Source organism: Gobius niger, assembly GCF_951799975.1.
Source record: "Gobius niger genome assembly, chromosome: 14".
Classification (NCBI taxonomy): Eukaryota; Metazoa; Chordata; class Actinopteri; order Gobiiformes; family Gobiidae; genus Gobius; species Gobius niger.
In genome coordinates, this window is record NC_136865.1 from 10506801 (window position 1) to 10533163 (window position 26363).

At 45.8% G+C, this 26363-nt stretch overlaps 1 protein-coding gene across 4 annotated transcripts in view; it reads left to right on the forward strand.

Annotated features, from left to right (window-relative positions):
* The window catches only part of arid1ab (AT-rich interactive domain 1Ab), a 48893-nt gene that overhangs the window by 15270 nt on the left and 7260 nt on the right, over positions 1-26363 (forward strand). Inside the window, exons 2-12 of one of the 4 annotated variants that reach the window (XM_079571194.1) lie at positions 7071-7337; positions 9825-10505; positions 10686-10814; positions 21421-21661; positions 22411-22500; positions 22765-22935; positions 23134-23440; positions 23899-24044; positions 24133-24230; positions 24445-24654; positions 24977-25181. In XM_079571194.1, the coding sequence (XP_079427320.1) occupies positions 7071-7337; positions 9825-10505; positions 10686-10814; positions 21421-21661; positions 22411-22500; positions 22765-22935; positions 23134-23440; positions 23899-24044; positions 24133-24230; positions 24445-24654; positions 24977-25181 (2545 nt within the window). The remainder of the gene's footprint in view (positions 1-7070; positions 7338-9824; positions 10506-10685; positions 10815-21420; positions 21662-22410; positions 22501-22764; positions 22936-23133; positions 23441-23898; positions 24045-24132; positions 24231-24444; positions 24655-24976; positions 25182-26363) is intronic. The other 3 variants (XM_079571195.1, XM_079571197.1, XM_079571196.1) reach the window with 3 other exon arrangements.

Consider the following 26363-nt stretch of genomic DNA (forward strand, 5'->3'; position numbering starts at 1 on the left):
AAAACTAACTTTAAAATTTGTGATGTATTGTCGCAATTATGATAATTTGCCAATATTGTGCAGCCCTGGATATTAATTTCCTTCAGCGCTTCCCTGCTGCGAGATTTTCCCATCATCTCTTCTGACACTTTTTTTTTTTTTTCTCAAAGAATGTGACATAATCCATCCTTTCATCCAAATGTGGCCCTTATTATTATTAAATCATTCTCTTCTTTTAAGTAAGAATGTGAGAAACCGGCTCACTCAGACTGAAGGTCTACGTCCAGCCTTGATGTTTTTTCTTGAAAGGCGCTTGTTCTCCGACAAAGAGGAAGGTGAATAGTGTCCATGAGCACCCCTCGACCTTCAAACATGAACGAAAAACCCATAAGGAGATTTCGCTGTGAGGATGTGTAACAGTCTGGTGTGGACGAACTTCGACAACACGAGGGAGCCGCTGGTAAACGGATCAATGAGGGCTCCAGCTGTGAAGGGACTACCTTTACGCTGTGTGAAGGCAGTGAAATGCTAATGACTGTGTCGGCTTAACTTGTAGGGCTGTGCGTTTACACAAATTTGCATCGAGATCATGATTAAAATCTATGCGAAATATCATTTAGCGGCTTCAGCAGGTCTTCAGCCAATCCTGTGGCGGTCAGCAGCACCTGGTTCGAAGCGGAGTTCAGATTTTGGAGAAATGCAATGAAAATGTATGTGTTAAAGGAGCACTATGCAACTTTGTTAGGTAAAAAGAAAGTTTATATTAGTGTCTATTTGACCTTTAAGTGACCAAGCCGCTGTATGGGTGGTTAGCTTAGCGCCTTTACTTTCCATCCCAGCGACTCTTATGATGCTTTAGGATCATTTTTATTTGAGGATTTCTGGTAGGCATCCAGAATGCATATGTAACCATGGATACGGTTCAATCAGCAGTAAAAACCTAAAAAACAATTGATCCTGGAGCAAAAGTAAAGGCGCTATTCTAACCACCCAAGCATTCACTGGATCACTGAAAGGTCAAATGCGTATTAATATCAACTTTTTTTCCCTTTTTTTAAAACAAAAAGTCGCATAGTGCAGCTTTAAATGGTTTTGTGGTGGAAAGAACACTTCCCTAACCTTATTGTGTGTATTTGTATAGTATCCATCAAGGGGTTAAGGGTATTCCCGGTCATTTCTGCCATGTTTTGACAAATCTGTCATGACTTTTTGAAAGGAAAGCATGTAATATCGCGAGCGTCGACCCACGTCTGAAAGAATTGTCAGCGTAGCGTTCGGCGTTGTAGTTTGTTAGCACAACCGAGTCATATTTAATGTGGATTGGAGCGCATTAGCGGGAGTTTGGGGCCTCGGCGGCACCTTTACGGATGACACAGGAGACTCGGTAACTGCTAAAGTGGCTCATTAGGAAAGGGCTATAGCTCATTTCTGTCCCGCTCAGCCGCGCTAAATGAACCGCTACTTTCCGTTACCGTGAGAGTGAGACTTTCTCTTGAGTTTGTTGCCGTAATTGGACACACAAAAAAAAAAAAAATCTGTGTATTATGCATCAACAATTTGCGCTGCCTGTTCTGACTGACACGGTCGAACTTAGCGCAGCGTTTACTACGTGAGATGTGAAATGTTAAAATCACCACTCGAGTCTGTTAATATGACTGTTATCAGGTTCTTTTTTTAATCATAATTTCAGCTTTTTTGGCTTGTTTAATGCTTACTGAACAACCATCTTTTGAGGAAAAGTTCATGTGATAATGCTGTTCTCTCATTTAAAACAGCATCGTTTTGCCAGCCAGTAGCGCATCTTTGAGTAACATTTGAATCTTCAGTTTGCTTCAAGAATCAGGAAGTTTTGTTGGAGCTGTTTTCAAATCAGTATTGCTTTTTCTAACCAACAAAGGGTAAAGATAGTGATAAAGACGTGTTTGACATTATTACAAAAAGCATAATTTTACAATGACGGTGCCTTAAAGTTGATCGTCGTGTTATAAAGCGACCGATTTGTTGTTTGGGGCTGGATTGACAGATCTGCCAACAACTGTGCCTGTGTGAGTGAATTTGTGTATTTTTTATTCTGCAGCGAAAAGAAGCCGACTTTGTGCTGATAGACGAGACTTTAGACGTTGTATCAGTGTTTGTTTTTTGTGAATAAGCCCAGTTAATATAGTACTTTAATACACACCATGAAGTCCAAACATCTCTCATTGTCCTCCACGTCAGTGTTGTGTCAATCTTAAGTTTTTTAAGTTTGCATTATTAGCAACTGTAGCAGATCTGATTGTGTTGGTTTGGGGCTGACATGTTGTAATTGTTAGTGTTTTCTAAAATCCTTGAAAGAGTAGAAATGTTGTTGTTTTTTCTTCTTTTGAGCTGCACAATGGTTGACTACAAACTATTTGTCGATAGAAGATAAAAAAAATCTGTTTATTTTTACATAAAACCACAATATCGTGTTTTTGTTAAGTTGTAATACCGATAATACAATATTATTTTATTGGGAAAAATATATTTGGTCATTTAAATATTGTTCGCAAACCCTTCAAATCTGTAATGGAAGGCCTCATAAGGAATTTTCCTCTCTGTATTTGATTTGTTGAGCGTCTTTGGCAACAACTGTGGACGGCCGTTCTGCAGCCGGGCCCCGAGTGTCCACCTGTTGAGCGCAGGAAGTTTATCCTTTCTGTTTAGTTTCTGTGAAGCTACGCGACGGTCCCGTATCCCTACCCTCGCGCCCTTTTCTGGCGAGCTGGCGTTTTTGGATGGAGGGGGCGGCGACGGGGGGTAAGCAGGAAGCACGCGGTGGCATTGTTGTGTCTGCTGGCTCTCAGATAGAGGTTAAAAGTGCACAGGAGGTCAGCACCAGGCAGCGAGACGTCTACCGGGGCCCTGTTACGTCTGTCCCCCCCCCGCGGTCCGCTCGGTAATGACCCCCGGGGAGCGTAGTAGCACCCCCCCCCCCCACGCGCTCCTCCTCCTCCCCTCGGTCTCCCACACACTTCCTCCACACGGAACATAACACACACAAACATACACACACGCACCTACTGTCCTGAACATGAGGAGCTGTGGCCTGAGGGAGGCTAGAGGGAAAACACGGAGCGGAATGTGTTTTTCGGGGCCATTATTTATGGGTGAACTTGACCGGTCTGACATGTGTCCTGGGATTAATAAGAGAAAGTCATGCCATGGTTTGAGCCATCATGTTCTCTAAAGTTGCAATAGATGTATATATTTGTTACTCTTCGATTGTCGAATGACGAAATGTACTTTTTCTTTTTGTTGGCCATTGTTTATGTTGAGACTTTGTGTAACCTTTCATTTTTTTGGCTTGAATGCCAGTACCTGTGCTGCATCATTATTCTAGATAACCCGCTCTGTGCTGATCGACCCTTGTTTTGCAGCATTTGATCCTGAAACAAATGCCATACAGTTCGATCGATAGCATTTGCAGCATTAGCTTACATTCATCGTTGTCCTTTTAGCCCCTCCTTTCTTCTTGTGTTTTGGACTTGACACTTAACACATCATTTGCCCGGTGTTAAAGGAATAGGCTACTGTTTTTTCATACTGAGAAATGTTCTTACCTGAGCTTAGACGAGTTGATGCGTACCTGTCTGGTGTTTGTGCGTGCGCTCAGTCACGCAAATGTTGTTCACCTTTCCCAGCAAAGGTATAGCCCCAAACGGTAAATACAGATACGTGAAATGTTACACGATCCAAGTCTACGATATTACTGCGCGGAAGTTGAAGTACTCAAGGTGTTATTATTACGCCTTACAATATAGTACCCCTTTTATCCGCTTAGAAAATGGTTTAATTGTTTACATGTTGAATTTTACGTAACTAGACTTGGATCGTGTAATGTTTCACGTAACTGTTCTTAAATAGGGAAAATGTGAAACCGCTTGGAGGCTTCTAAATTCACCCCAGTTTGGAGCTATCTACGCTGGGAGAGGCTAAATGCTAAGAACATTTGCGTGACTGAGCGCACGCACAAAGACCAGACAGTTACGCATCAACTCGTCTAAGGTAAGAACATATCTCAGTACGGAAAAACGGTGATCGTTTCCTTTTAAATTTAGGGCTTAATAGATAAATCCCAAGTGATATATCTGAAATGTCTATTATTTTTTTTATATGGAAATGGTCACACTGCAAAAAGTAATATTGAAATACGTAGAGTAGTTTCAATATACAAGTACTCAAAGAACAAAAAAAAAAACAAGAAACGATACAGTGATAAAGTACACAGAGGGGAATAGATCACCCCTGCACTGCAAAAAGTAATGTCTCTCTCTTGACATAAGTACATCTGTTCTTGATTTGAGAGTCCAATTTCAAGAAATCTGTCCATGGGGCAAGATATGTACTTTTAAATTAAGATAAAAGAAATCACCGTGCACCAAATTAGATGAAAAGTCCTAATTTACTTGAAATAAAACTGTTGTAGGTGTTTGATCTTTATTCAAGTTTAGATATCTTACCCCATTGACAGATATCTTGAAATCAAAGACAAATTTACTTATTTCAAGAAAGAGGCATTACTTTTTGCAGTGCAGGGGTGATCTGTTTTATTTTTTGTTTATTTATTTATTTATTTTTGGAGTACTTGTGCATGAAAGCTGCTCTACTAATAATCTTATCCAGCCTCAGACCTGCTTAGGCCCTCGTTTATGCCCGACTTTAAAGACCTGGTTTAGCTCTGGTTGTGGCCTTGGTGCCCAAAGACGATCTCTTTTTTCCTTATCAGTCTGGAATCTCTGCCGTCTATAAGTTCTCTGGATTTGCCGCCATGATCTGCAGTAATAAAGCTTCTGTAAATTAATGAAAACATCCAAGTCATAATTACTCCTATATTACGCAGCGTTTTAGTAAATGCTGCAGTCAGTTTGTTCATTGAAAACGCATCATGCTGTTAATTGTTTTCCTTTTTTTTTTTTTTTTTTTTTTACTTTTATATCAGAAACAGAAGGACCAAACCTGTTGTTTAATTTATTTCTGATTTCCCTTTTTAATTCTGCCGACGGCCGAATTTACATTTTTACATTTTTGGTAAAGACTGCTGCACAAAGATGATTTCAAGTTTCAAATCAAATTCCTCCTGACACTTGCCATGGGAAACTCCTGGAGAATGACTTGCACGAAGGGTGATCCTGACAGGCTGTTGAACCCCCCCCCCCCCCACACCCCGACATGACCCCCCGTCTACTCTAGTGCTGTCATTCAGAGAGTGCCAAAGCCTGCTGCTTTATTAAAGCCCAGGAAGAGCAGGGCCTGGCCCGGGTTCAAACAGCACTGCAGCTGGGACCTGTTACATTTTCGGCACGCTGCCCTCTCCGTCTCGCTCGGCTATAAATAGCTCCGTGGTTGTCTCCCTTAACCAAGGAAAGAGGTTTTGAGGGAGGGAAAAAAGCACACACTCAGACACACACGCACAGATTAATAACCGTGGGAAGCAATGAAAGCTTTGTGTCTGCTGCCCGAGGTCAACAGGCCGGAGGTGTTGCACTTCAAAGCCCGAGCTGTGGCTTGTGTTTTCAGATACGACTGCGCTGGGTTTGATGATGGCACACAACCAGCAGAGGAGTTGACTGAACAGATTTTGACACACATTTTACTGGTCGGTTTTGTCTGTCCTAGTCCCATCTGCACGTCAGCGGAAAAGACGGAACCGTGGAGACAGACTGTAGCGTTAAGGTTTGCTCTTGCGGGAACATTCAATTACATCTGGATCAAACACAAGAGCTTTAAAACGCGGTGTTTTCTTTCGTTTTGTTGTTGGTTTTTAAGAACTTGTGGCCCATAGGCTTTTTCCCCTCATAGGACAGCGGAGAGACATTGAGAAACGTGGAATAGCTTTTTTTAAATTGTTGCTGTTAATGTTTCTATGTTTGTGCCTCCTCGCTGTGTACTGAGGTATGATACAAACAATGGTGTGAAGCTCCACAAGAAGAATCGGGAAGTGAAGAAAGCAACATTAACGAGCTCCGTTTATCGGGAGGGGGGAACGTCTTTTTTTCATTTCCCTTATTCTCCACGCAGTATTTGCATTACGTAATGAAGAACTTGGTGTGACTCCGTTAGCTACAAGTGGCTGATTTGAGTCGATATGCATAATTAAGTCGAACACGTAACAGATGATTTCGTTGATTGTCTCTGACATAAAGGAGTGTAATTTAGACCCATCTATGACTGAACGGTGTAAGTGGGACACAAAGTTCACTCCATTCTGCTTGGGACGTGCAAAGACTATTGTGTCTGATTTTGGCTGCGCAATTGTGGAAAAAAGTTTGATTTTTTTTTTGAGGAACATGAGTAGATTCAGTTCAGTCTGGTTTTATGTGATGCCCAATGAAGACAGAATATGTTGGTCAAGAATATCAAACATCATACTGCCTGTGTTTAAGCTACAGCGCACTCTTCTTACTACTTTATGGCCTTGGCTTCTGCTGCTGACAGTCCCCACTACCTCACCTCTCCTGCCCTCCCCTGTACTTCCTCCCCCTCTCAAGGGCTGTCTGTTTGGGCCACGTGGATGTGCGGAGTCCCTGCCGGCCAAGGTCAGCCCTCGGCCGCTCAAACCGGGGACTCCTTCATGACGTCGTCCCAGCTGACGGGTGGGCTCCCATCCAGAGACCGCAGACACTTCCACTTCCTTAAGCTTATTTTCATAGAAACCCTGCGCCGTAACAGTATCCACCCACTGGCACAATGATCTCCTGGGCAGGGAAATGGCTCCTGGCGGATATAGTGGGCTTGTTCATTCACTCATAGCCAATTTTTTCCCTTTTCTAGTGAGGGAAAAGTAAATCCACTACTGTTTTTGCGACTCCCCCTCTCGCTGTCTGTTCGTTTCGCTTGATCAGATGTTTTTCTAAATTGTGTCTTCACGTTCATAACGTTAGCTCAACACAGATGATGCCTTTTGAAATAAACCCACTCAAGAAAACATCACTGACCTGTCATTTCATTTGTGAGACAAAAAAACCCACCACACCACAGGCATTACCTTAAAACACCGTGACTCATTTTTCTCATGTTTTGTTGCTATTTCTGGGAACATGACCAATCATTTTTATCTTGCTGTCTTCCAGCCTACCAGCCCCATGGAGCAGGCCGGGAAGATGCGGAACCAGCCGTACGTAGGGCCCAACCCATACTCGCAGCCGCCGCCACAGCAGCAGCAGCAACAGCAGCAGCAACAGCAGCAACAACCGCAGCAGCAGCAACAACCACAGGGCCCTCCCAGTGGCCCCGGGCCCCAACAGGGCGGCTCCTATCCTGGGCAAGGCTATGGACCCCCAGGCCCACAAAGATACCCCATAGGCATGCAGAACCGAAGTATGCCCTACGGACAACAGGTGAGTTAGCACAAAATAGTCTTTCCACATCCTGGGGTTTTCTTGTTTCTAACCTAAGTATGTAGCTAATAGTTTCTGCAGACGTTTTATAAGCGACCACAACAACTACTTGTTTCATTGACCTTCAGCAGTTTGTTACTAAAACTCTACTTCACTGTAGTTGTATGAAAATCATTTATTTAAAATAGTTTTGTCAATTTGAGCAATTACGTTTTCATTATGTGACATTCATGACCAAATCACACTTTGGAACGGCTCTTTAAGGTGAACGATTTGAACCGGATCTCACTTGTGAAACCTTGAACTATCTAGCTTGAGAATCTGACCAACAACAGAGCAGGGGACACAAGTGAGAGTTTTTGCACGAAAAATGAGTGGTCAGACAGATGTAGCCTCCTTTCAGTAATTGTGGCACAAGATTTTATTCACTCGCACGTTTTTCAAAGCTAAAATCCCATTGTAATTTTAGATCATTTCAATCAAAAGGCATGCCTGTTAGCGATCATGTCTTGGATCATCATTAAAAAAACTGATATAAAAAAGAGCCAGTCTTTTGAACAGCTCCCAATAAGTGATCTCATCACTTTGATGTTCATAGTCGACTATTTTGTTTTCCATTTAGTCGACCAGCTAAATAAATATTTGTATTCCTCCATGACTGTGTTCTGTCAGATTTAACCAGATTAAGAAAATGGAGAATCATACAGTTGATGTTGTTGTTGTCGTCCTTTTGTATTTTGCTTTTATTGCTGCTCAGTGTTGGTGATGAAGCTCACTAGTCTGTGGATTACTTTAAAACCCCATTTGTCATTGGTTTCATACCCTGTCAGCTACATGCCATGTAACAGGGGGGTCCTGGAGCACACTTTGGGAACCACTGCATAAGGGCTCAAACTTGTGGGTCCTGAGTCAATTCAGTCAATAAAAAGCTTGACGGAGAATAAATAGTAGGTTTGAAAAGTTTCACTTTACTATTTTAACAATCAATGTTCTGCGTTTGCAGCTTGAAATGGCACATAGACTATTATACATTCTATTTTATATGTAGGGAATCAATATAATTGGGTCTTTGAATCGAGGGCCTTTGGGAGTGACTGCCTTTACAGTTTGGACCCAGTGCAGCAGACAGTCAGTGCCGACAGTGACGCCGTGCTTGAACTCTCAGTCGTGCACATGCGGAGACTCCCATCGGGTGAAGGCTTTTTCCACACGCGACCATTCTGTGGTGTGATTATCTCATAGCGTCTGACCGTGGCCTCGATAAGTGCCACGCGACGAAGAAAACAACTCTCCTCCCTTTTGTTCGACACTCGCAATGCTCGCTACTTGATGTTGTTTCAAATGCGCTTCTTGACCACTTCTTTTTCTTGGAGTATTCCTTTATTCAAAATGCCTCCCTCAGCAACATGTGGCTTTTTCTCGCATAGATTTTTTTCTTCTTCTCCGTCATGTTTCCTCACAAGGTCAGCGCTTTCTCCTCCCGCTCTCCTTGAGGGTAATGAAACGAAAACGCTGTGTTGAAAGGCATTGCGCGCACACCGTCGGGTGGAATATGAAAAGGCTTATATTGAAGTTCAAGGAGATGAAGGCAAAACTCAATTTTTATTTTCGCGGCAGTAATTTAAAGTGATGCGCGGCTGAATTTCAACACATAGATGTTTTATTTTTTTCTTCCCTATGACACTTCACTCACTTACCGTGGGAGAAAAACACTTGTCATTCTCCATTAATCTGTGTGGAAGATGGAGAGGTGCGCCGATTACTTCACTGAGGATGAACAATTCCAACACTTTGAGTTATTTTCGTAGCTTCATATTACGCTGGGAAGGTTTTGTCAATGCGCTTAATGTTTGTGATGGTGAGTGTTATTCCTCAGAGGGGCTCGGCACAGCAAACCTAAAATAAAACCTGAGAGGAATCCGCGGCTCAATAGTGTTGACTGATAGCAGGTCTAAATCTGTAACTTTAATACTTGGGCTTCTCATTTAAAGTGATAGTCTGTAAGTTTGCGAAGTGAAATTTGAAAGTAAACATTACAATTCCTCCCCTCTTTAGCCAGAAAGCCCCTCTTTCTCTGCAAAATGAGGAGAGCAGGAGCAGAATTATCAAAAGTAAACAATCAAGCTCCTCCCCCTCCCATTCTGATTGGACCTGACAGGCCGGTTCACAGGAAAAGCTCGTCTCATTGGTCAACGCGGGAGGATACTAGACTGATTAGTTGCTGAAATCCAGGAAGGAGGGACTTCACAAAAAAATCATATATATTATTATTTTATATCACAATGCCAAACTTGGTGATTGATTTTGCACATTTTATAAAATGTGTAAAACATTTAGACTTCCAGATTATCACTTTAAAGTTTATCCATAAATAAACTGATATAAGTCTGTCTTCTGAATTGTTAATCGATTCCGTTTTAACACATGAACCTAAACTGAGACATAAACCTGCGCGGTTATATTTATTTTCTCCATATTCTTGTCTAGATGCCATACGGACAACAGGGACCTGGTGGTTACACTCATCAGAACCAAGGCTACTATGGGCAGCACGGGCCTCCTCACTCTGGGCCTCAGCAGCCGTTCCCAAGTCAAACACCAGGCAACTCTGGCCCTCCCTATAGTCAGCAGGGACACCCAGCTCAGCCGCCCGGTCAACACGGGCAGCCCGGAGCTCCGTATCCCCAGTCCCAAGTTCCCCATGGCCCCGCTGGAGCCGGCCAGCCTCCCTACAGCCAACCCCCACAGTCCCAGCCCGGTCAGCCGCCCTACACCCCTTCTCAGCCGCCGCCGCAGCAGCAGCAGTCCCAGCCGCCGCCGCCGCAGCAAGGCCCCGGGTCACAGAGCCAACCGAGCTCTCAGGGCCAGCCCAGCTACCCGCAAGGTCCCGGGACGGGGCAGCCACCTCAACAGGCAACTCCTCCACAGCAACAACAACAACAGCAGCAGCAGCAGCAGCAGCAGCAGCAGCAGCAGCAGCAGCAGCAGCAAGGGCCCCCACAGCAACAGCAGTCACAGGGAGCGCCCCCTTCTCAAACTCAGCAGCCTCCCAACCACGGTTCGCAGGGTCAGCCATCGCCCTACTCCCAAACGCCGCCTCTGCCGCAACAGGGCCAGCAGCAGAACCAGCAGCAGTCGCCCTACCAGAGGTTCCCCCCGCCAGCACAGGTACACGGTCTCACTGTACGCCAGGGGGGTGGGGGTTAGGCGAGTTTGCCGGGTCGCGCTGTCGACAGAGTGCACGTGAACAGTCAGGATGTGTGGGAGGGTCGCGAAAAGCCATTCAATCATTCCATAAAGTTGTCATTGATTGAAAGTTCTTCCGTTTCCTCCTCTGTCTCTGATTAGGAACTGTCCCAGGATTCCTTCAGCTCCCAGTCTAGCGCCCCTCCCTCCAACCAGCCCATAACGTCAAACAAGGGCAGTCAAGAGGACAGCATGCAGGGCCGGCCATCCAGTCTGCCGGTAAGACTTGGAGTAAGGTTCCACACCACTCAACCTCGACTTAGTGCATGTATTGTCGCACAACGATCAGCGTTCAGTAGGTTTTATTGGCGCATGAAGTTCGCACAGGTTAGTTTTTGGTTGACATAAAGATGACCAGGCTGTTGTGGTGAATGATAGATCCAGTGACGAACTCGCTCACAAAGAAAAAGTCTCATGAGATCCAGTCTATGTCTTAATCGTGTCTAAGAAAAAGAAAAAGTCTCCAACACAAGCCACAAACTTAAATGTGCTTGCTCTACACGGCGATCCATGGATGGCAACACTAAATTTGATTGAAATTTACTTTGCTTATAAGTTAAAGCAGCAATTAATGAAGTCACTAGAAAGGTTTTCTGAGATCAGGCACTGGGAGTTGGTGAATTTGTGTAAAAAAGAAAAGTGAAGGGACCATTTCTGCGGGTGAAGGCGTTGTTGAAGGCAAAGTAAATCTGATGTGGTATTGCCCTCTGGCTAAGATAAAGGTGAGTGAGCCCCCCTCCGCTTCCCCTTTAAGGAGGCGTCTCTGTGTAACACGTTGCCGTTTCCATGGCAGTGTTTATAGGTCAGACTACGGAGCTAACCTCATTCGGAGCCTCGGGGAAGGAGAGTGAGAAATGAGATCATTAATGAAAGAGAATGAAAGTGAGAGAGCGGAGTCGGCGGCGTCGGGCGGAGGGAGAGGGAGGGGAGGGGGGAGGTAAGGGGGGGGGTCTGAGGGAGTGCAAGCAAATAAGTTGAAATAGTGTGAGTGATTGGTTCAAGTGGGAGCTGCTGAGCGTGAGAGAGGGATGAGAGGCAGCGCTGTCAGAGCCAGTAGGGGATGCCCTCAGGATGTGCTTCCCTGCTCTTTTATTTATTTCTCTTATTTATTTATACATCTCTGTGGGCCCAGCCATTGGCCGAGCCGCTTCAACCTGGGCTCTTCTGTTTGTTTTTCATTTTCCTCCTCGTCTTCTCGGGGATTCCCTGCTCGCGCCCTGTGATTGGCTGCCATTAATCAGAATAAGGTGTGCTCCGCTCCTGCACCAGCACCACGCAGAGCCACATGACACTGTGGTCAGATCAGACGGCGGTCACTGCTGCTCACAGCGAGCCTCTGCCAGTGGGACACCGTATTCACTCAAAGCATTCTGACTACAATTAGTGTTTTGTTTTCTCTTGCGTTTGTGTCACTGCATGTGCAATACTTACAGTATTATTTGGGATTTTCCTGGGAGCATTTCATTATGAAGCCTTAAAACATACAAAGCAAATATATTCCGATATTGCCCCGAGAGAACGCTGGTATGACTAGACTGTAGAGTTGTTTGTTTTTTGTCGATGGGTTGCAGGGTCCACTGTTGCGCTTACATAACCCCAGGAGAGACAGATTTTAAGTTTGACTAAATACCTAACAGGTTGTAGAGTTAATTTGAACACAGGTGTTTACACATTTGTCGATCTGCTTCAGAACGGCTGAACATTCTGGGCCAAGTCTGACTGGGGCTAAATGCCATTTAGCTCCTTTAGCATGTGCACTCCTCCAGTGCACAGATGGGTCTGTTTGAGCCAGGTGCTAAAACCCTGTGTCTGTGTCCCGCCACGGAGGTACGTGGGGCAGAATCAGCACCTGCTGGCAGAGGCAAGTACACATGCAACGGTTAGCTAAAGAAAAGCGGCGTGGATAAGCGCTGCAGGAGGGAAGTGCGTGGAACTGGCAGAGCAGGTTCAGCCTGTTCCTGGTCTGTTTTCAGTCTGCTTCAGGACACTGACTGTTGAATATTTACCACAGTGACATGAAACTGCTGAAGCACTCGCTTTCATCTGTGTAGGGGATCTCATTTCATGTTCTTACAATACACAATAAGCTAGTATTATTTTTCTATGAAGGAAATATTAGAGTCTGGTTTGTGTTCTTTGCTGATTTCCAGTTAATGAACGCCCTTCTTGACGTGGTCCTTAATGATTCACTAACCTCCATGAGTAACCTTGCTTCTCTCTGGCTCAGACATGAATGGAACGACATCAGAGACTCTTCATTTGCTTCTGACCTGTGTCGCATCAGTCCTTTGATTTGACCATCATGGTCATTAGGGTGTGATACTGTGGAATAACTGGAGTGAATATGAAGGCTCCATCAGAATCCCATGACTTCATTATGCTGTTTGCAGAGCACTGCTGCAGCCAAACCATCTCCACTGGAGTCGGTGCTGTCACCGTCAGCCTTTCAAACATCCTGGAAGTGACACTTCCTCTTCATGTCAACTCCTGGGAATGGAAATGCTTACAAGACCACCAGCACTCTCTCTCCTCCCCTCTCAGATAAACACGTCGCTTCTCTTTAAAATTCTCCTTGTCCTCAGGTCTTTTGTACACCCATTTCCACTGTGGGTTCTAATCCTTTTCGGCCCGCCCCATGGTTTGGTGCTTCTCTTCCTGATGTGCTTCAGACTTAAGAGGAAGGTCACATGTTGGTCACACTCACACTTTTACTTTGTTTTCTGACCCATAGCCCTTTGCTCCCTCTTCAAGAGGGCTTTCGAGTGGTTCATCTTAAATGCCTGAGCATTATTTAATTCTCCTTTCCTATTTGTTGTAATCTGTGTGTCATTATCTTTAGAATCAGAAACTGCAGGCAAAAGCTTATTCTGTTGACCATTTTGCATTTAAACTTTCACCTCAGAACAAATGAATGTTCACAACAAGCTCTTTTAATATTGCACTGATTAATTGTTGCTTCATGGATTTATAGGACATATTTTCTGATGCATTTTCCTTAAATTATGACGACAGCATCTCCACATAAGTAGCTCCTACAGACCACCAATATTTCCAGCATTATAATTAACAATATTTGGGAGGATTTTCAGTATCATATTTTTGCTAAAGATTGGTTTACTGAAAGACAAATTAATCCCCTCAGATTTTTTTTTTCTCTATGTAATGTGTTCCCACAGGCTGTTTTTTCTATTTTTTTACACACTAAATACCATATTTCCAAATCAAAATATTGAATGAAAGAAAATGTACATATTTATATCAGTAACGAACCTGCAAAGTTTTATCTCTCCATACACATATATACTGTATATATTTTCCCCATTCATCTGCAGTGTTTCAACTTAATTATTTTTTACACCTTAGTTTTGTATTAATCGCAAAAGCAGATTAGGTTTCCTTCAGCCCCATATCTAAAACAGCGCACTGATGAAGCAGCTGGGACCACCTACCCAGCAACAACAGCAACACCAGAGCCCCCTGACTCTCTCCTATGACCTTAATAAATGTGCCAAGACTCTTGATGTGAAACTGTGGGCTCTTCCAGCTCTGGTGCAGCTCGAGCGAGGCTGCCTCACCCTCCCCGCTCCCCGCTTCCCTCGCTCAGCCCAGCCCAGCTCTGCTCTCCTGCGGCAGCTAAGCTTGTTTTTGCGACATAGCTCTGGAGCAATCAGGCTGACAAGACCGGCCCACTTTTTTCCTCCGCTCTCCAGCCCAACCCCCTTCCATTCCCTTTTTTTTTTTTTTCTCTTCTCAACATTACACTCTGTTTTTTGCTGCATTTTTTCTTCTCTTTTTCCATTTCATATAAACTCTCCTCCTCTCCGCGTTTCTCTCGTTCCTCTTTCTGTCTAAATTCTCATTTTCCCTCGCCTGCGCCCTCTCCCTCCACCCCTCCTCCTCCCTCCTCCTCTGCTTCTCTTCTTCTCTCTCAGTAAATCAGCTTTCATAACGCTGTGCGGCGCAGCCTTGTTTTGCGAGGCTCCGGCGTTGATGGCATTCAGAGTCCGGGGCCGGTTTCCTGTTGCTATTCTGGGGCCCTTTGCTTCCTGTGCGGACATGTCTTATTCAGGTTCCCGGCACGGCGCTCTGCTCTCACTCCCTCCCTCCCTCTTTCCCTTCTCTCACTGCTCGTTGCTTCTCTCCTCTTTTTCTCACCCTTTTCCATGTGATTTTTTTTTTTTTTTTTTTAATTCATGTACTTGAGAAAATGTAATCTGCTGACAAAGTGTGTTGTTTTGCATTTGCTCCAGTGGATTGTTTCTTGGACCGCTGAAAAACCCCGAGCTCTCTTTAGCTGCTTTTTTAATTCGCTCGCACTCTTCTACAGCACTCCACTCTTCTCTCTGCTTTTTTTTTTTTTTTTTTCTCTGCTCTCCCCGCTCTCACTCTCGCCCATGCCCCTCCCCTCCCTGCCTCCATTTCTGCTGGGCTGAGCTAGTTTTGCAGCACAAAGACTCTGGCTGACTGCAGCACTGTCTGTCCTCTCTGCTTTTCTGCCCGAGCTCTCGCCAGAGCAAGCTGCTGAGTCTGGACGGATGAACGCCGGGCCTCACAATGAAATTAACTTCCCCTCTATGAAATAAACCCCTTTTATATTACTATTCTGCCTCCGCCCCCCCCTTCCTTTCTCCCACACTTTAATTCACAGAGGCTTCATAGCGCCCTCTAGACACGGCCTGGGAGGGGCTGCTCCGCTCTGGAAAGCAGTGGCTGTAGGGGTCTGGTGCCTCCCCACCCACCCCTCTCTTCTCCACCAACTCGGGCGCCCTTTTTTTTTTTTTTTTTCCTTCTTCTCCCCCCGTATCCCAGCACCCCGCACCTCGGGCTGGGCAGCTGCCTGTCTCACCCAGGGCATCTGCGCACTGCCCTGGGACACCCTTCTACTATTGTGATGGCTACAAAAGCACCCCCCGCACCACCACACGCACACAACCCACCATCCTCTCATTATTCACAGCAATCAGGGCACCCCTCCCTCCCTCCCTTCTCCCTTCTCCCAGCCCCGTACCTTCCTCCGTGCTGCAGAGGCTTTGCATGCGCCCCCCCTCTTTTTGTTACCCCCACAGAGAAACTCAATTAGGCAAATTTTCTTCTTTTTTCAGTACATTTTCAAAATTTCACCTTCACCCCCAGCCCCGATAGGAACCACTATCGATACACTTTTCTTCTTTTTTTTTTTTTTGCTGCTTCATTCTTTTATCTTTCCTCCTCGTTTTCCAGTCGTGTTGTTATCCTTCCCACGTGGCCGCTGGTGATAAAGCAGCGGGGTAATGGTGATCTCCAGGGACCTCAACGTGTAGAGGTGGCACACAATGATATCCCATAGACTTTGGTGTGTAACCCCAGCAGGGTGCTCCCAGGCTCTGAGCTTTGTGTCAGCCCTCCTGCTTTTGTTACTGTTTGTCAGTGGCTTTCATCTCAGTGAAGATGGCACTCTGACGTCTCTATGTCGGCCCTAAGTGTCGTCAGCGAGTTTTGATCATTCTGTCTTTTATTTGTGAAGTCAGATTAGGTGTGTGGGGTTACCCTTTGGGGCGTCCTTTCCGGAGGATTTCTGGTGTGCTTTTATTTGAAGCCCTGTAATGGCTGCTGCTGTACGAGGCTGGGGCCTTGCTTCTCTTCGTTTCTCCAGTTCGTCTTACACAGTAGGATGGGAGTGCCCCCTTATGGTTATGCTCAGCCCTGCAAAGCTGGGGCTGGGCCTGGTGCCGGTTTTCAGCACACATTTGGTTGCCACGCCAAGAAGCCCCTCTTTTCTTGGGGTGTGCTTTGGATACAGGTGGGAACCCCTCAATCAAGTAGTTAAAGCCTGACAGAGCTTCACTGTCACAGTCAACATGTGGATGCCAGTTGGCAGTTAAAGTGATTACAGCTTGTGTCACAGGCTTTGCCTTTGACTGAGGCAGCTCTCTGCCAGAGCAGTTATCTGTTCGTGCAGCTCGATGCCTGTGATAACATTCCTCAGACTTCTGTCATATCATATCTAGCTGGCTACACTTTCTTTTTTTCTTTTTTTTTTTACTTATATCATTGTTTCAAAAATAATGCATTTAAATCCTGTGCCAGGCAGACCCTTTCATCAGATCTTTAAGGCCTGAGAGGTAGAACACTCATGTCAAAACTCTGACACTGACTCTGAAAGACACTCTATTATACACACACCTTATTGAAAAGGAATTGAACTTCTTTAAAGAAGTTGAGTTATGCAGCAGCATGGACAGATTCTTTTGTGTCTGTGCTTAATAGATTTCAAGCAAATTTGTCATATTAGACGGTCTCACAAAAACAAATTTTTAACGTTTGTACTTAAATCTTGGAAAATACATTTTTTGTTTTTCACAATTTCTCAGCCATCGTTTCATGCATCTTAAGCTATAAACCACTTATTAGGATAAAAGGAAGTCGAGAAGTTCGTGTGTGTCCTGTGTCTCCCAGGCCTTTTTTCTCAGCAAACCCCCTTCCCAATAAAAAAAAAAAAAAAAGCGGCCCGGAGGCTGTAATTAAAGCGCTGCTGGCTGTGGAGCATGTGCTGTGCATTTCCTGCAACAATGACGCGCTTCTTCTTTTGTAGTAGCTGACTGCGCCGTGACCCTGGCTGCTCGCAGGGAGGCCACAGAGAGAGAGAGAGAGAGAGAGAGAGAGACAGACGCCAGGGGGGAGGGCCCGACTACACCGACTAATGTGTCAACCACGTGCATCCTTGTAACCATGGCAGCCCCTGAGATAAAGCCAGTTTCTTCCCCCCACCCCCCCTTGTCCCTCCACCCCACCCCGTCGCCCAGATCTTCCCCCCGATCACTCACAGAAAGGATGTGGAAGCAGCGTGCTATGAGAGTGTGCTTTTTTTTTTAAACACGGCCTAGAGAGCTGGATGATTTTGGAGAAAAAGTTTCTAATCGTGATTTTCTTTGACGCATTGCAAATCGATTTCGCCGTCGGTTCATTCAACAGCTTTACAGGAACATTTGAGTGAAGAGTGCATAATTATCAACACGTTTGTAGCGGCTCAGGGTCTGCCCCCCCTCCCCCTCACACCGTCCCTGATAAGTTGGCATTATCTCACATGTGCGACACCGTTCCCCTTCCTGTACTTCTCCCCCGGCTCACAAGGTAAAAGAGGGAGGGGTGGGGAGAGAAGGTAAGAAAATCGGCTGGCTTGGCAGACTAATGGCTCTGGCCGGGCTTGATTGATTCAGTGAAGTAATCTGCAAATGGAATACATTAAGGACGGCTGGAGAGGGGAGCAAATGACTAAGAGACAAGCGAAGGCACAGCGAGCATGTAGAGCAGCTGAGGATATGCCAGCGCTGAGGGGAGAGGAAGCGCGGCCTGTAATTTTCAGCGTTCATTACCATTAAAATGTAATAATACTATACATTTTTGCCACTTAAACTTGTCTATCTTGTGCCGTTTCGCTCCCAACAGCAGTGCAGCTCTAAAAGTTCCATGTTAGGCAATGCTGGGAACACACAAAATGGCTGCCATAAAGGGAAAAGCTTGCTGCTCTCTGCTTTCTCTCCACAACACGACTTTCTCCCATTCCCCTCCACAGCCGAATCGCCCGCAATGTGTTTTTCCCCACGCGCAATAACGTTAATAATTGCGCAATACCTGGATAATTACACCACCGCGACCTCCCCTGATCGCTTAACCCGGCCTATTTTCACCCATGCATCCAGGCTTGTTTTATTCTTAAGAGTTCTTGCCGCTGCTTGAGACTTACCCGCTCTATCATTTTGCCTAATGTTGACTGTCGAGAAGCAGAGCAACGGCAGCATCACCATCGCACCCCCACCCCCACCACCACCACCACCGCCCCTCCCCGCGCTCTCTCCATCTCTCTTCTCCCTCTCGCTCGCTGTCCGGCCTGTGCAGTCAGCAGAACAGACTGGTGCTGTGCAGTATTGAGCCGGGAAAAATCAATGACTGCAGAGTAGGAGTGGGTAGGAGCCCCTGTGCTCGGACGCGCTCGCTTGTGTGGAATCATTATGCCTATCTATCTGGGCCGAGGCATCGCAGCAGCCCAGATATTTACAAGACGTACAAGATCTGATTGTGTGCCCTTTTCGAGCTGGTGTAGATGGGAAATGCGTACATCAGGGGTCGGCTTCTTTTTCTTTTTTCTTTTTTACCTGGAGTGCCACTTAGGAAATGTCAGACCTCTGAGAGCCACCACTACATACAGCAACAGATACTAACATTTGTTACAACCAAAGCTTCATTTTGATGTAGTTTTTTATGGAAGTTAACCTAATTGACTCTGGCAAAGGGGTCACTCCAGTGCATTTCTTATACTTTCTGTAGGCGTTAAGACCCCAGACTGCACATTACCAGGCTGATTTCTGATCAAATCCAAAGCATTTATGTGTTTTAAGTCAAAATGTGTGTTTGTGTTTCTAGTGCGGCCCTCGACACTTTCCATAATTACCATCCTGTCCATATTTTTCTTTTTCTTTTTTTTTATTTCTTTCAAAAGTAACATTAAGATATATACAACAAAACCGCTAAGTCAATGCAGTCAGATATAATTTAGTGCATTTTGCAATGGGAGCAAGTTGAGCAGAATTCAGAAAGGTGTTGAGGAAATGCCCAGTTGTGATTGTCCTGATGAATACTGTGATTATACTTCTCTGTTATATTCTTGAAGACGTCATAGAGAAGGGATATGTTGGTGTTGCACGTAGCATTGATCTTATTGAATGATATGAGCCAGTTGTTTAATGGCGATCACTGAAATTACGATTTTGTATTTAGCTTGTGGATAATCTTGTTGCAGCCCTAGTAGGAACTTTTTTTTGCTGCGTATCCAATAAAACTTGTTTTCTCTCTATGATACTGTGTTTTGAGTCAGATTGAGCTGGGATTTTTCCTGTGCCCTTGTCCTTTTTTTTCCTTCTTTTTTTTTTGCAGTAATTGATTGCTCTAGTTCTCCTTTAGTAAAAGACTGCTATGCTCAATAGTTGTCAATTTGAAATATTGGACTGATTTTACCAAACAAAACATAATAGATGGTTTTCTTTTGTGCCAAATAAATGGTTAATACCACGCGGAAATAGTTACTCAATGTGTTCCCCAAATGCACCAAGGCTCTCTATTCACTTGTCAATTCCAAAATTCAGGTCTCGCTTTTGTCTCTCTAATTTATTCCCTGCTAATTAAAAGGTGCCCGTGTGTAGTGGGCACAGGGGGGGTCACTTAAGTGCCACTTTAAAAGCCCTTCCTTTCAACAGGGCGCATCCTGCTTTTACATTATTATTTTTTTCCGTTTTCGCTGCCGTTGTCCGACCCGCGACTGAGATGTCTGTGCCTTGTTTGTCCCGCTATAACCCTGCCCCTTAATCCGACCCCTCGGCTAAAAGCCCAGGACCCTGACCTGTGACCTTTTCGGGCCAAGCAGTCACGTTAGGAGGAGGCTCACGCAGAATAGCCTCTTTTTGTGAGTGTGTGTGTGTGTGTGTGTGTGTGTGTGTGTGTGTGCCGTTATCTCTGTCTGCATCGCAGCTTCTGGGGTGGTCACTGTGGGGCCTTCGCGTTTGTCAGATGACCAAAGTCTTGTGATGCCTATAGGTGGATGTGGGTCAGCTGAACTTATTGGTTACTGGGCAAAGGATCCAGCTATGGTTTAGGAATGTTCGATCTCTGCGTTGAAGTGACCGATAAACATTCATGCGTATTGAGTGATTCCCCATATTCAGTATTTTCTTTTTTTCACGGCTCCCTCTTGCCCAGCCCAGTTCAGCCCCATAGAGGCGGAATCTGCTTTTTTAAACTCTTAATTCGGCATTGAATCTATAAAAATGCGCTATAGTTAGACGGAGATGGCCCGCAGCGATGGCAATAAGAAATGTTCTCTAATAGCAAATTGAAAAAGACCTTTTACATCTCGACACACCTTCCTCTCACCCTCTTTTTCCACATTTGTGAACATTAATTGAACACCGTAGCACTTAAAACTGTCCCGTGGCGCTCAATGTCTTGGAGCCTTCGCTGCTTCTCTTCGTGGGTCACAAATGCAACAAAAAAAAAAACACAAAAAAAAAGGGGGAAAGCCATGAAAACATTTAGGCCAGGGCACGTGGTGGTGGTGGGAGGGGGTGGCTTTCTGAATCAGCGTTCTCCTGTCGCTCCCTCTGGGGTTCCTCCATCAGGTCACGTTCCCAAAAATAGCACTGGGCTCCGTTTCAAGTGCCAAAAAAAAAAAAAGAGAGAGAGAGAAGAAAAACGGCGGCTTCGGGGGTTGCAGCCAGCCTTGTGCGAGTAGTGTGAGATTTCTATGGGAATAGTTGGCCACCTTCCAGTTACTGCCCCCTCCTCACCCTCCTCCCGCTCAATTTTTCTTTCTTTCTTCCCCCCCCGTCTGATGTGACTGGCAGATGAGCTTGCATTTCTGAGAGAGAGAGAGAGAAGAGTGAGAGAGAGCACATGGGCCCCACGTGAGCGGCCGGAGTGTAAACATTCACCTTCCCACAAACATGGTGCCTCGCCGGCTGCCTCTCCCCTGCCTGGCTTTGTGTGACAGCCAAAGGCTCAGTAACAACACATGGCCCTAGAGTCTATGCCCAGTACCAATTATTTTAACGGCCGTCTGGGAGGCTCTCTTCACGTCTTTATGCAAGCACTTTATCAAGCAAACACACACTTCGGGCATTGGGGCTGAAATTTGGAAATATTCTAAAGGTCGAGTATGTAAGGTTTTTTAGTAAATAAAGCTAGTGTTTCAAGACGGGCGACTCTTTCTGTACCTTTGCTTGTTATAGTAAAGCTTTGTTTTTACACACGCCCCAAAGCAAAAAGGTCCCTGATTCTTTTTAAACGAGATCTTTTTCTGTTGCTTCAGGACCTGTCGGGCTCCATCGACGACCTGCCCACCGGTACGGAGGGCGCGCTGAGCCCCGGCGTCAGCACTTCGGGCGTGTCGAGCAGTCAGGGCGAGCAGAGTAACCCCGCGCAGTCGCCCTTCTCCCCGCACACCTCGCCCCACCTGCCCGGCATCCGCGGACCCTCCCCGTCGCCCGTGGGCTCCCCGGCGAGCGTCACCCCTTCCCGCACTGGACCCCTGTCTCCTGCTGCTGTGCCAGGTACGTTTTACCTTTTACCATTGCACAGGCCTTCATGTTTTTGTTTGAACAGAAGGACGACTTATTATAGTTTAGATTTACCAATATTTCTTTAAAGCATCAACTTATTTTCCCCTGTGTAGATCAGGAAGCAATGACAGCCATATGTTGGTTAGCTAAGTACGTGTTTGGTAATGAGCTGCTGCATTTCTTTGCTGCTCCGTTTAACAGTGAATATAATGTTAACTCCAAACCTGACAAAGTTTCTCCTCTTGTCAATCACGTTACGCATCTTCAGTCCACAATGTAGTGTGAAATGGTTATGTAATAGGGCTGGATTTTTCAGCTAGTCTACGCTTGGGGATAGATTTCTTCCCACGCACATAAATTTCATGTTAAAACTGCAAATGTGGCTTGAGAAAGTCATTTTATGGATTCATGGCACAAAGGCCTTGTGCCAACGGTGGTATTTTTACTCAGCTGAATGAATGCCACACCAGCAGAAATGTTCTTTTCCACATTTTTGCGATGCCAGGTGCTATTTGTGTAACTAAGCAAGCTAAGGCTCATTCAGAGACAAAACGTACAACTGATGTTCGCCCCGCAAAAGTCTGTGGCTCACTTCTTAATTCATAATGCTCAGTGCCAGATGGAAACATTAAGATTGATTAACATACTCAAATGACATAAAGCGACAGCTCAGTTTTCTGTAGATGTGATCAAAAGGAGCATATTTTTGTTTATTGTATTGCATTGGGTCTGTCCCGCAGGTAATCAGATGCCTCCCCGACCCCCCAGTGTCCAGTCCGAAAGCATGATGCACTCTTCCATGAACCAGTCCGGGATGGGCCAGGACAGAGGTCAGTCTGAGCCGTAAACACAAATAGAGCTGTGGGCCATGGCCCCGGAGCTGCTGCTTCACTGTTTGCTTTTGGCTGCATTCCTCCTGTAAACAGACTGGATCTTTAAAAAGGACTTGTACATGCCCTGTAGGTTCAGGTCACATGAGGCGACGTGTGATGTTAGTTTGCACTAGGTCACACACTGTTACATAATGAATGTTTGACTTAGTGTTTATTTTTACTGGGCTTTCACCAAAATATGTCGTAACATTTTCTTCCCAGTGTACATGCGCAACCCCAATATGCCGCCTTATGGCTCACCTGGACAGCCTGGCTCTGCCTTATCTCCACGCCAGTCCTCAGGAGGCCAGATGCATGCTGGGATGGGTCCCTACCCCCAAAACAACTCCATGGGAAACTATGGGCCACAGGGTGGCCAGTATGGTCCTCAAGGTGCGGCTTGATGCAACTAAGACAAGCTTTTCTTCTGTTTTATTGATTCATGTGAAGATGCAGAAACAATTTATATGACTGAGACATGAGCTACAAAACTCTGCTCTACATACAGTAATCTTTACCCTTTATGACATTACCCAGACCAGAGGTTGCGAGGTTTGTACCTTTGTTTTCTAACGGTTTCCTTCTTGTTAGGTGTAGGTTACCCCCGGCAACCAGGCTACACAGGGATGCAGAACGCCAACTATCCCAGCGGCCCTGCGATGACCAGCTCTATGAACCCCATGTCTGGTCAGGGCAGCGGGCCTCCTTATGCGGGAATACCCCCTGGAAGAATGCCCCCGGGGCAGATGGGTACTCGGCCCTATGGCCCTGGGATGGGCTCTAACATGGGCAACATGCCCCCTCAGATGGGCTCAGGGATGTGTCCTCCTCCAGGCATGAACAGGAAGGACGGAGGCCCCGCCATGCACCATGGACCTACTAACTCCATACACAACAGGTGAGCGCAGCGTCTGGCACATGAAGAGACCAGAACACTTTACACGATGACTATTCGACGGAGAGAGGGACTTTTAATCTTTTAGCTGGATGTGTCGGGGCCAGTCCTTGCTTCTATGGATGTGTGCCTGTAAAAATGGAGTGGCTCTTTCTGCAGCTGGTCTGTTGTTATGGTTCCTGAGTGCGCTGCAAAGTAGATGGCAGAAGACCAAACACTTATGTAGAGAGGAGGAGGAGGAGGAGACCTAGAGAGAAAGAGTGCAGGATCAAATAAGAGCTTGCCGATTCACATCCGAGCCCTGCAAAGATGCTAGCTTAGTTCTGTGAACAGCCATGTGTGATTTTTACTTTGACTTTATCCAGTACATCTGTGCACCAGAAAATTATCCCTCAACTATTCAGACATGTCCCATCTAAATCTAAAATAGTAAATGAATAACATTGGTGTATTTTCTTCAGGCCACCCGGCTACCCCAACATGTCCCAGGGCATGATGGGAGCAGGCTCCGGTTATGGTCCTGGGATGAACAGCATGCACGGTATGATGAACCAGGGAGGGCCAGGGCCGTACCCGATGGGAGGCAACATGCCCAACAACACTCCTGGTAAAATCTCATTTCCACTGTTTGCCTTATGTTCACCTATTTAGATGGAAAGTTAGGATTAGTCTAATTATTACTCTTGATCACCTAGGAATGCCTCCCAGTTCAGAGTTTGGCATGGACAAAATGAACCAAGCCCAGAAGATGAACAACAAAATCGAGGGGACTCCGAAACCGGAATCCAAAAAGGTAAGGCTTTGATATTTAGTCACTTGTGATGCGTTTTAGTGCTGCCCGCTTTTGGTACAAGACCTAATTGCGTTTATTTTCCCCAGACAAGTTTTGCAATGACTCTTAGATTTGCAGTTTAGACTGGGATATATTGTTGCTGGCAAAGAATATTGCACTGCCTAAATATTTTCAGCTGCTACAATTTGTTAATTGCGTTGTCATTTTCTGTTAGAAGTCCAGCTCTTCCACCATCACCAATGAGAAGATCACCCGGCTGTACGAGCTCGGCCCGGAGCCGGAGAGAAAGATGTGGGTGGACCGATACCTGGCCTTCGCCGAGGAGAAGGCTATGGGCATGAACAACCTGCCGGCGGTGGGACGCAAACCTCTGGACCTCTTCAGGCTCTACGTGTCCGTGAAGGAGATCGGCGGCCTCACACAGGTAAAAGGTCACAGGGTCAATATAGTTGATTTTATTTTGGGTTTGGATTTTAGGCTCTACACACACGGTCTTTTTGTCCACAGATGGTGCTTCTGCCTCAAACTGCAACACGTTCTTTCACATACATTTGCCATATTGTGCAGCTGATAGCCTAGTGGTTAACAATTTCAACAGCTACAAGCAGATCCATAAATCCCATCACTAGTTTATTATACTTAAATAGTGAGATAGAACTGTTTTTTTTAACATTTATTTTCAGTGTGATGCTGTTGCTGTCACGGATGTTGGTAGCTTGTGTTAAGTCTTCTCGTTTCGCCGTCAGGTCAACAAGAACAAGAAGTGGCGGGAGCTGGCCACTAACCTGAACGTGGGCACGTCCAGCAGCGCCGCCAGCTCACTGAAAAAGCAGTACATCCAGTGCTTGTACGCCTTCGAGTGCAAGATCGAGCGCGGAGAAGACCCGCCCCCGGACTTTTTCAACACGGACAATAAGAAGAACCAGCCCAAGATCCAGCCTCCCAGCCCAGGTGAGGCCACGTACATCCCCTCTCTCTCTCTCTCTCTCTCTCTCTCTCTCCAGCGCTCACACATCATCTGCCTATAAACCACTCCGTTTTATTGTATCCTATTAATTGCGCGAAAAGCCATTCTCTCAGCCCCGTTTGTCATATGGGGAGCTGCCGTCCTCCGTTAATTCAGCGCTCCTTTAGTGCCTATTGGCGGAGCGGTAAACGGACGCGGCACAGCTGTAATTCACAAAGAGAGTGCTCGGCTTCCCCCGGACACTTCCATTTCTTTGGGGAATACTCTGTGGCATTTGCACATGACATGACGAAAAGGCTTTGAGACTCCCCCGGCATGCCGAATCTTTCAATAGACTCTGAGTGCGCGCTGTGTAAACGGGAGTGTCACGGCACAGCGGAAGTGGGACTTTCTATTTCGGGAAGATTTTTTTTTTTTTTTTTTAAGGTGAAAAAATGCCACAGGTCTTTTTTGTGTGTGTGTGTGTGTGTGTGTGTGTGTGTGTGAATTTGAACGAGTAGTTTGCTTTGGAAGCTGATGATGAAATTGCACCGTGCCGTTGTTGGACTTGTTGGTGATTTGTTGCACGCGGTGTGACACGTTCTTTATCTCATCACTTTTGACCTGTTCATAGGCTTGAGGAGGAGAGATTCATTTGAACATAACTGGGCTGACCTTTCCTCTCTCTACTGGCCATCGTGGTCATGTGAGGTTTGAAGTTTAGATGAGGCGGATAATTCAATATTTGTTTGTAGATTCAAACTAGACCGTTGCTTCGGGCCTTTTGTCTGGCTTAAGGGGTTATGGGAAAACACACTGGGTAATAATTCTGAATAAAAAACCTGCTTGTTTTATGTTTGTAATGTTTCCATTTCATTATTCAGGTCTGTTTAGTTTGATTACTGTTTAGTCACTCTCAGTTACTTGAGGGTGACTTGGTGAGGTTGTTTGTTTTGGAGTCTCCCCTGTCATGGAGCTGCTGCCAAGAGCCAGCCACACCAGGAGTGACCACGTGCTGCCCTGCTCTGGCCTCAGCCCAGGCTTGTCAGACAGACTGGGGGCACTGACTCAGCACGAGGGGGGTGTTACACCAGGCGTCGGGTGCTTGTCAGCTGGCATCTAGTTAGCAGGCAGGGCAGCCGGGGAGGGCTGATTTGGCGATAGCACTGCTCCATCAGTGTGCTGTC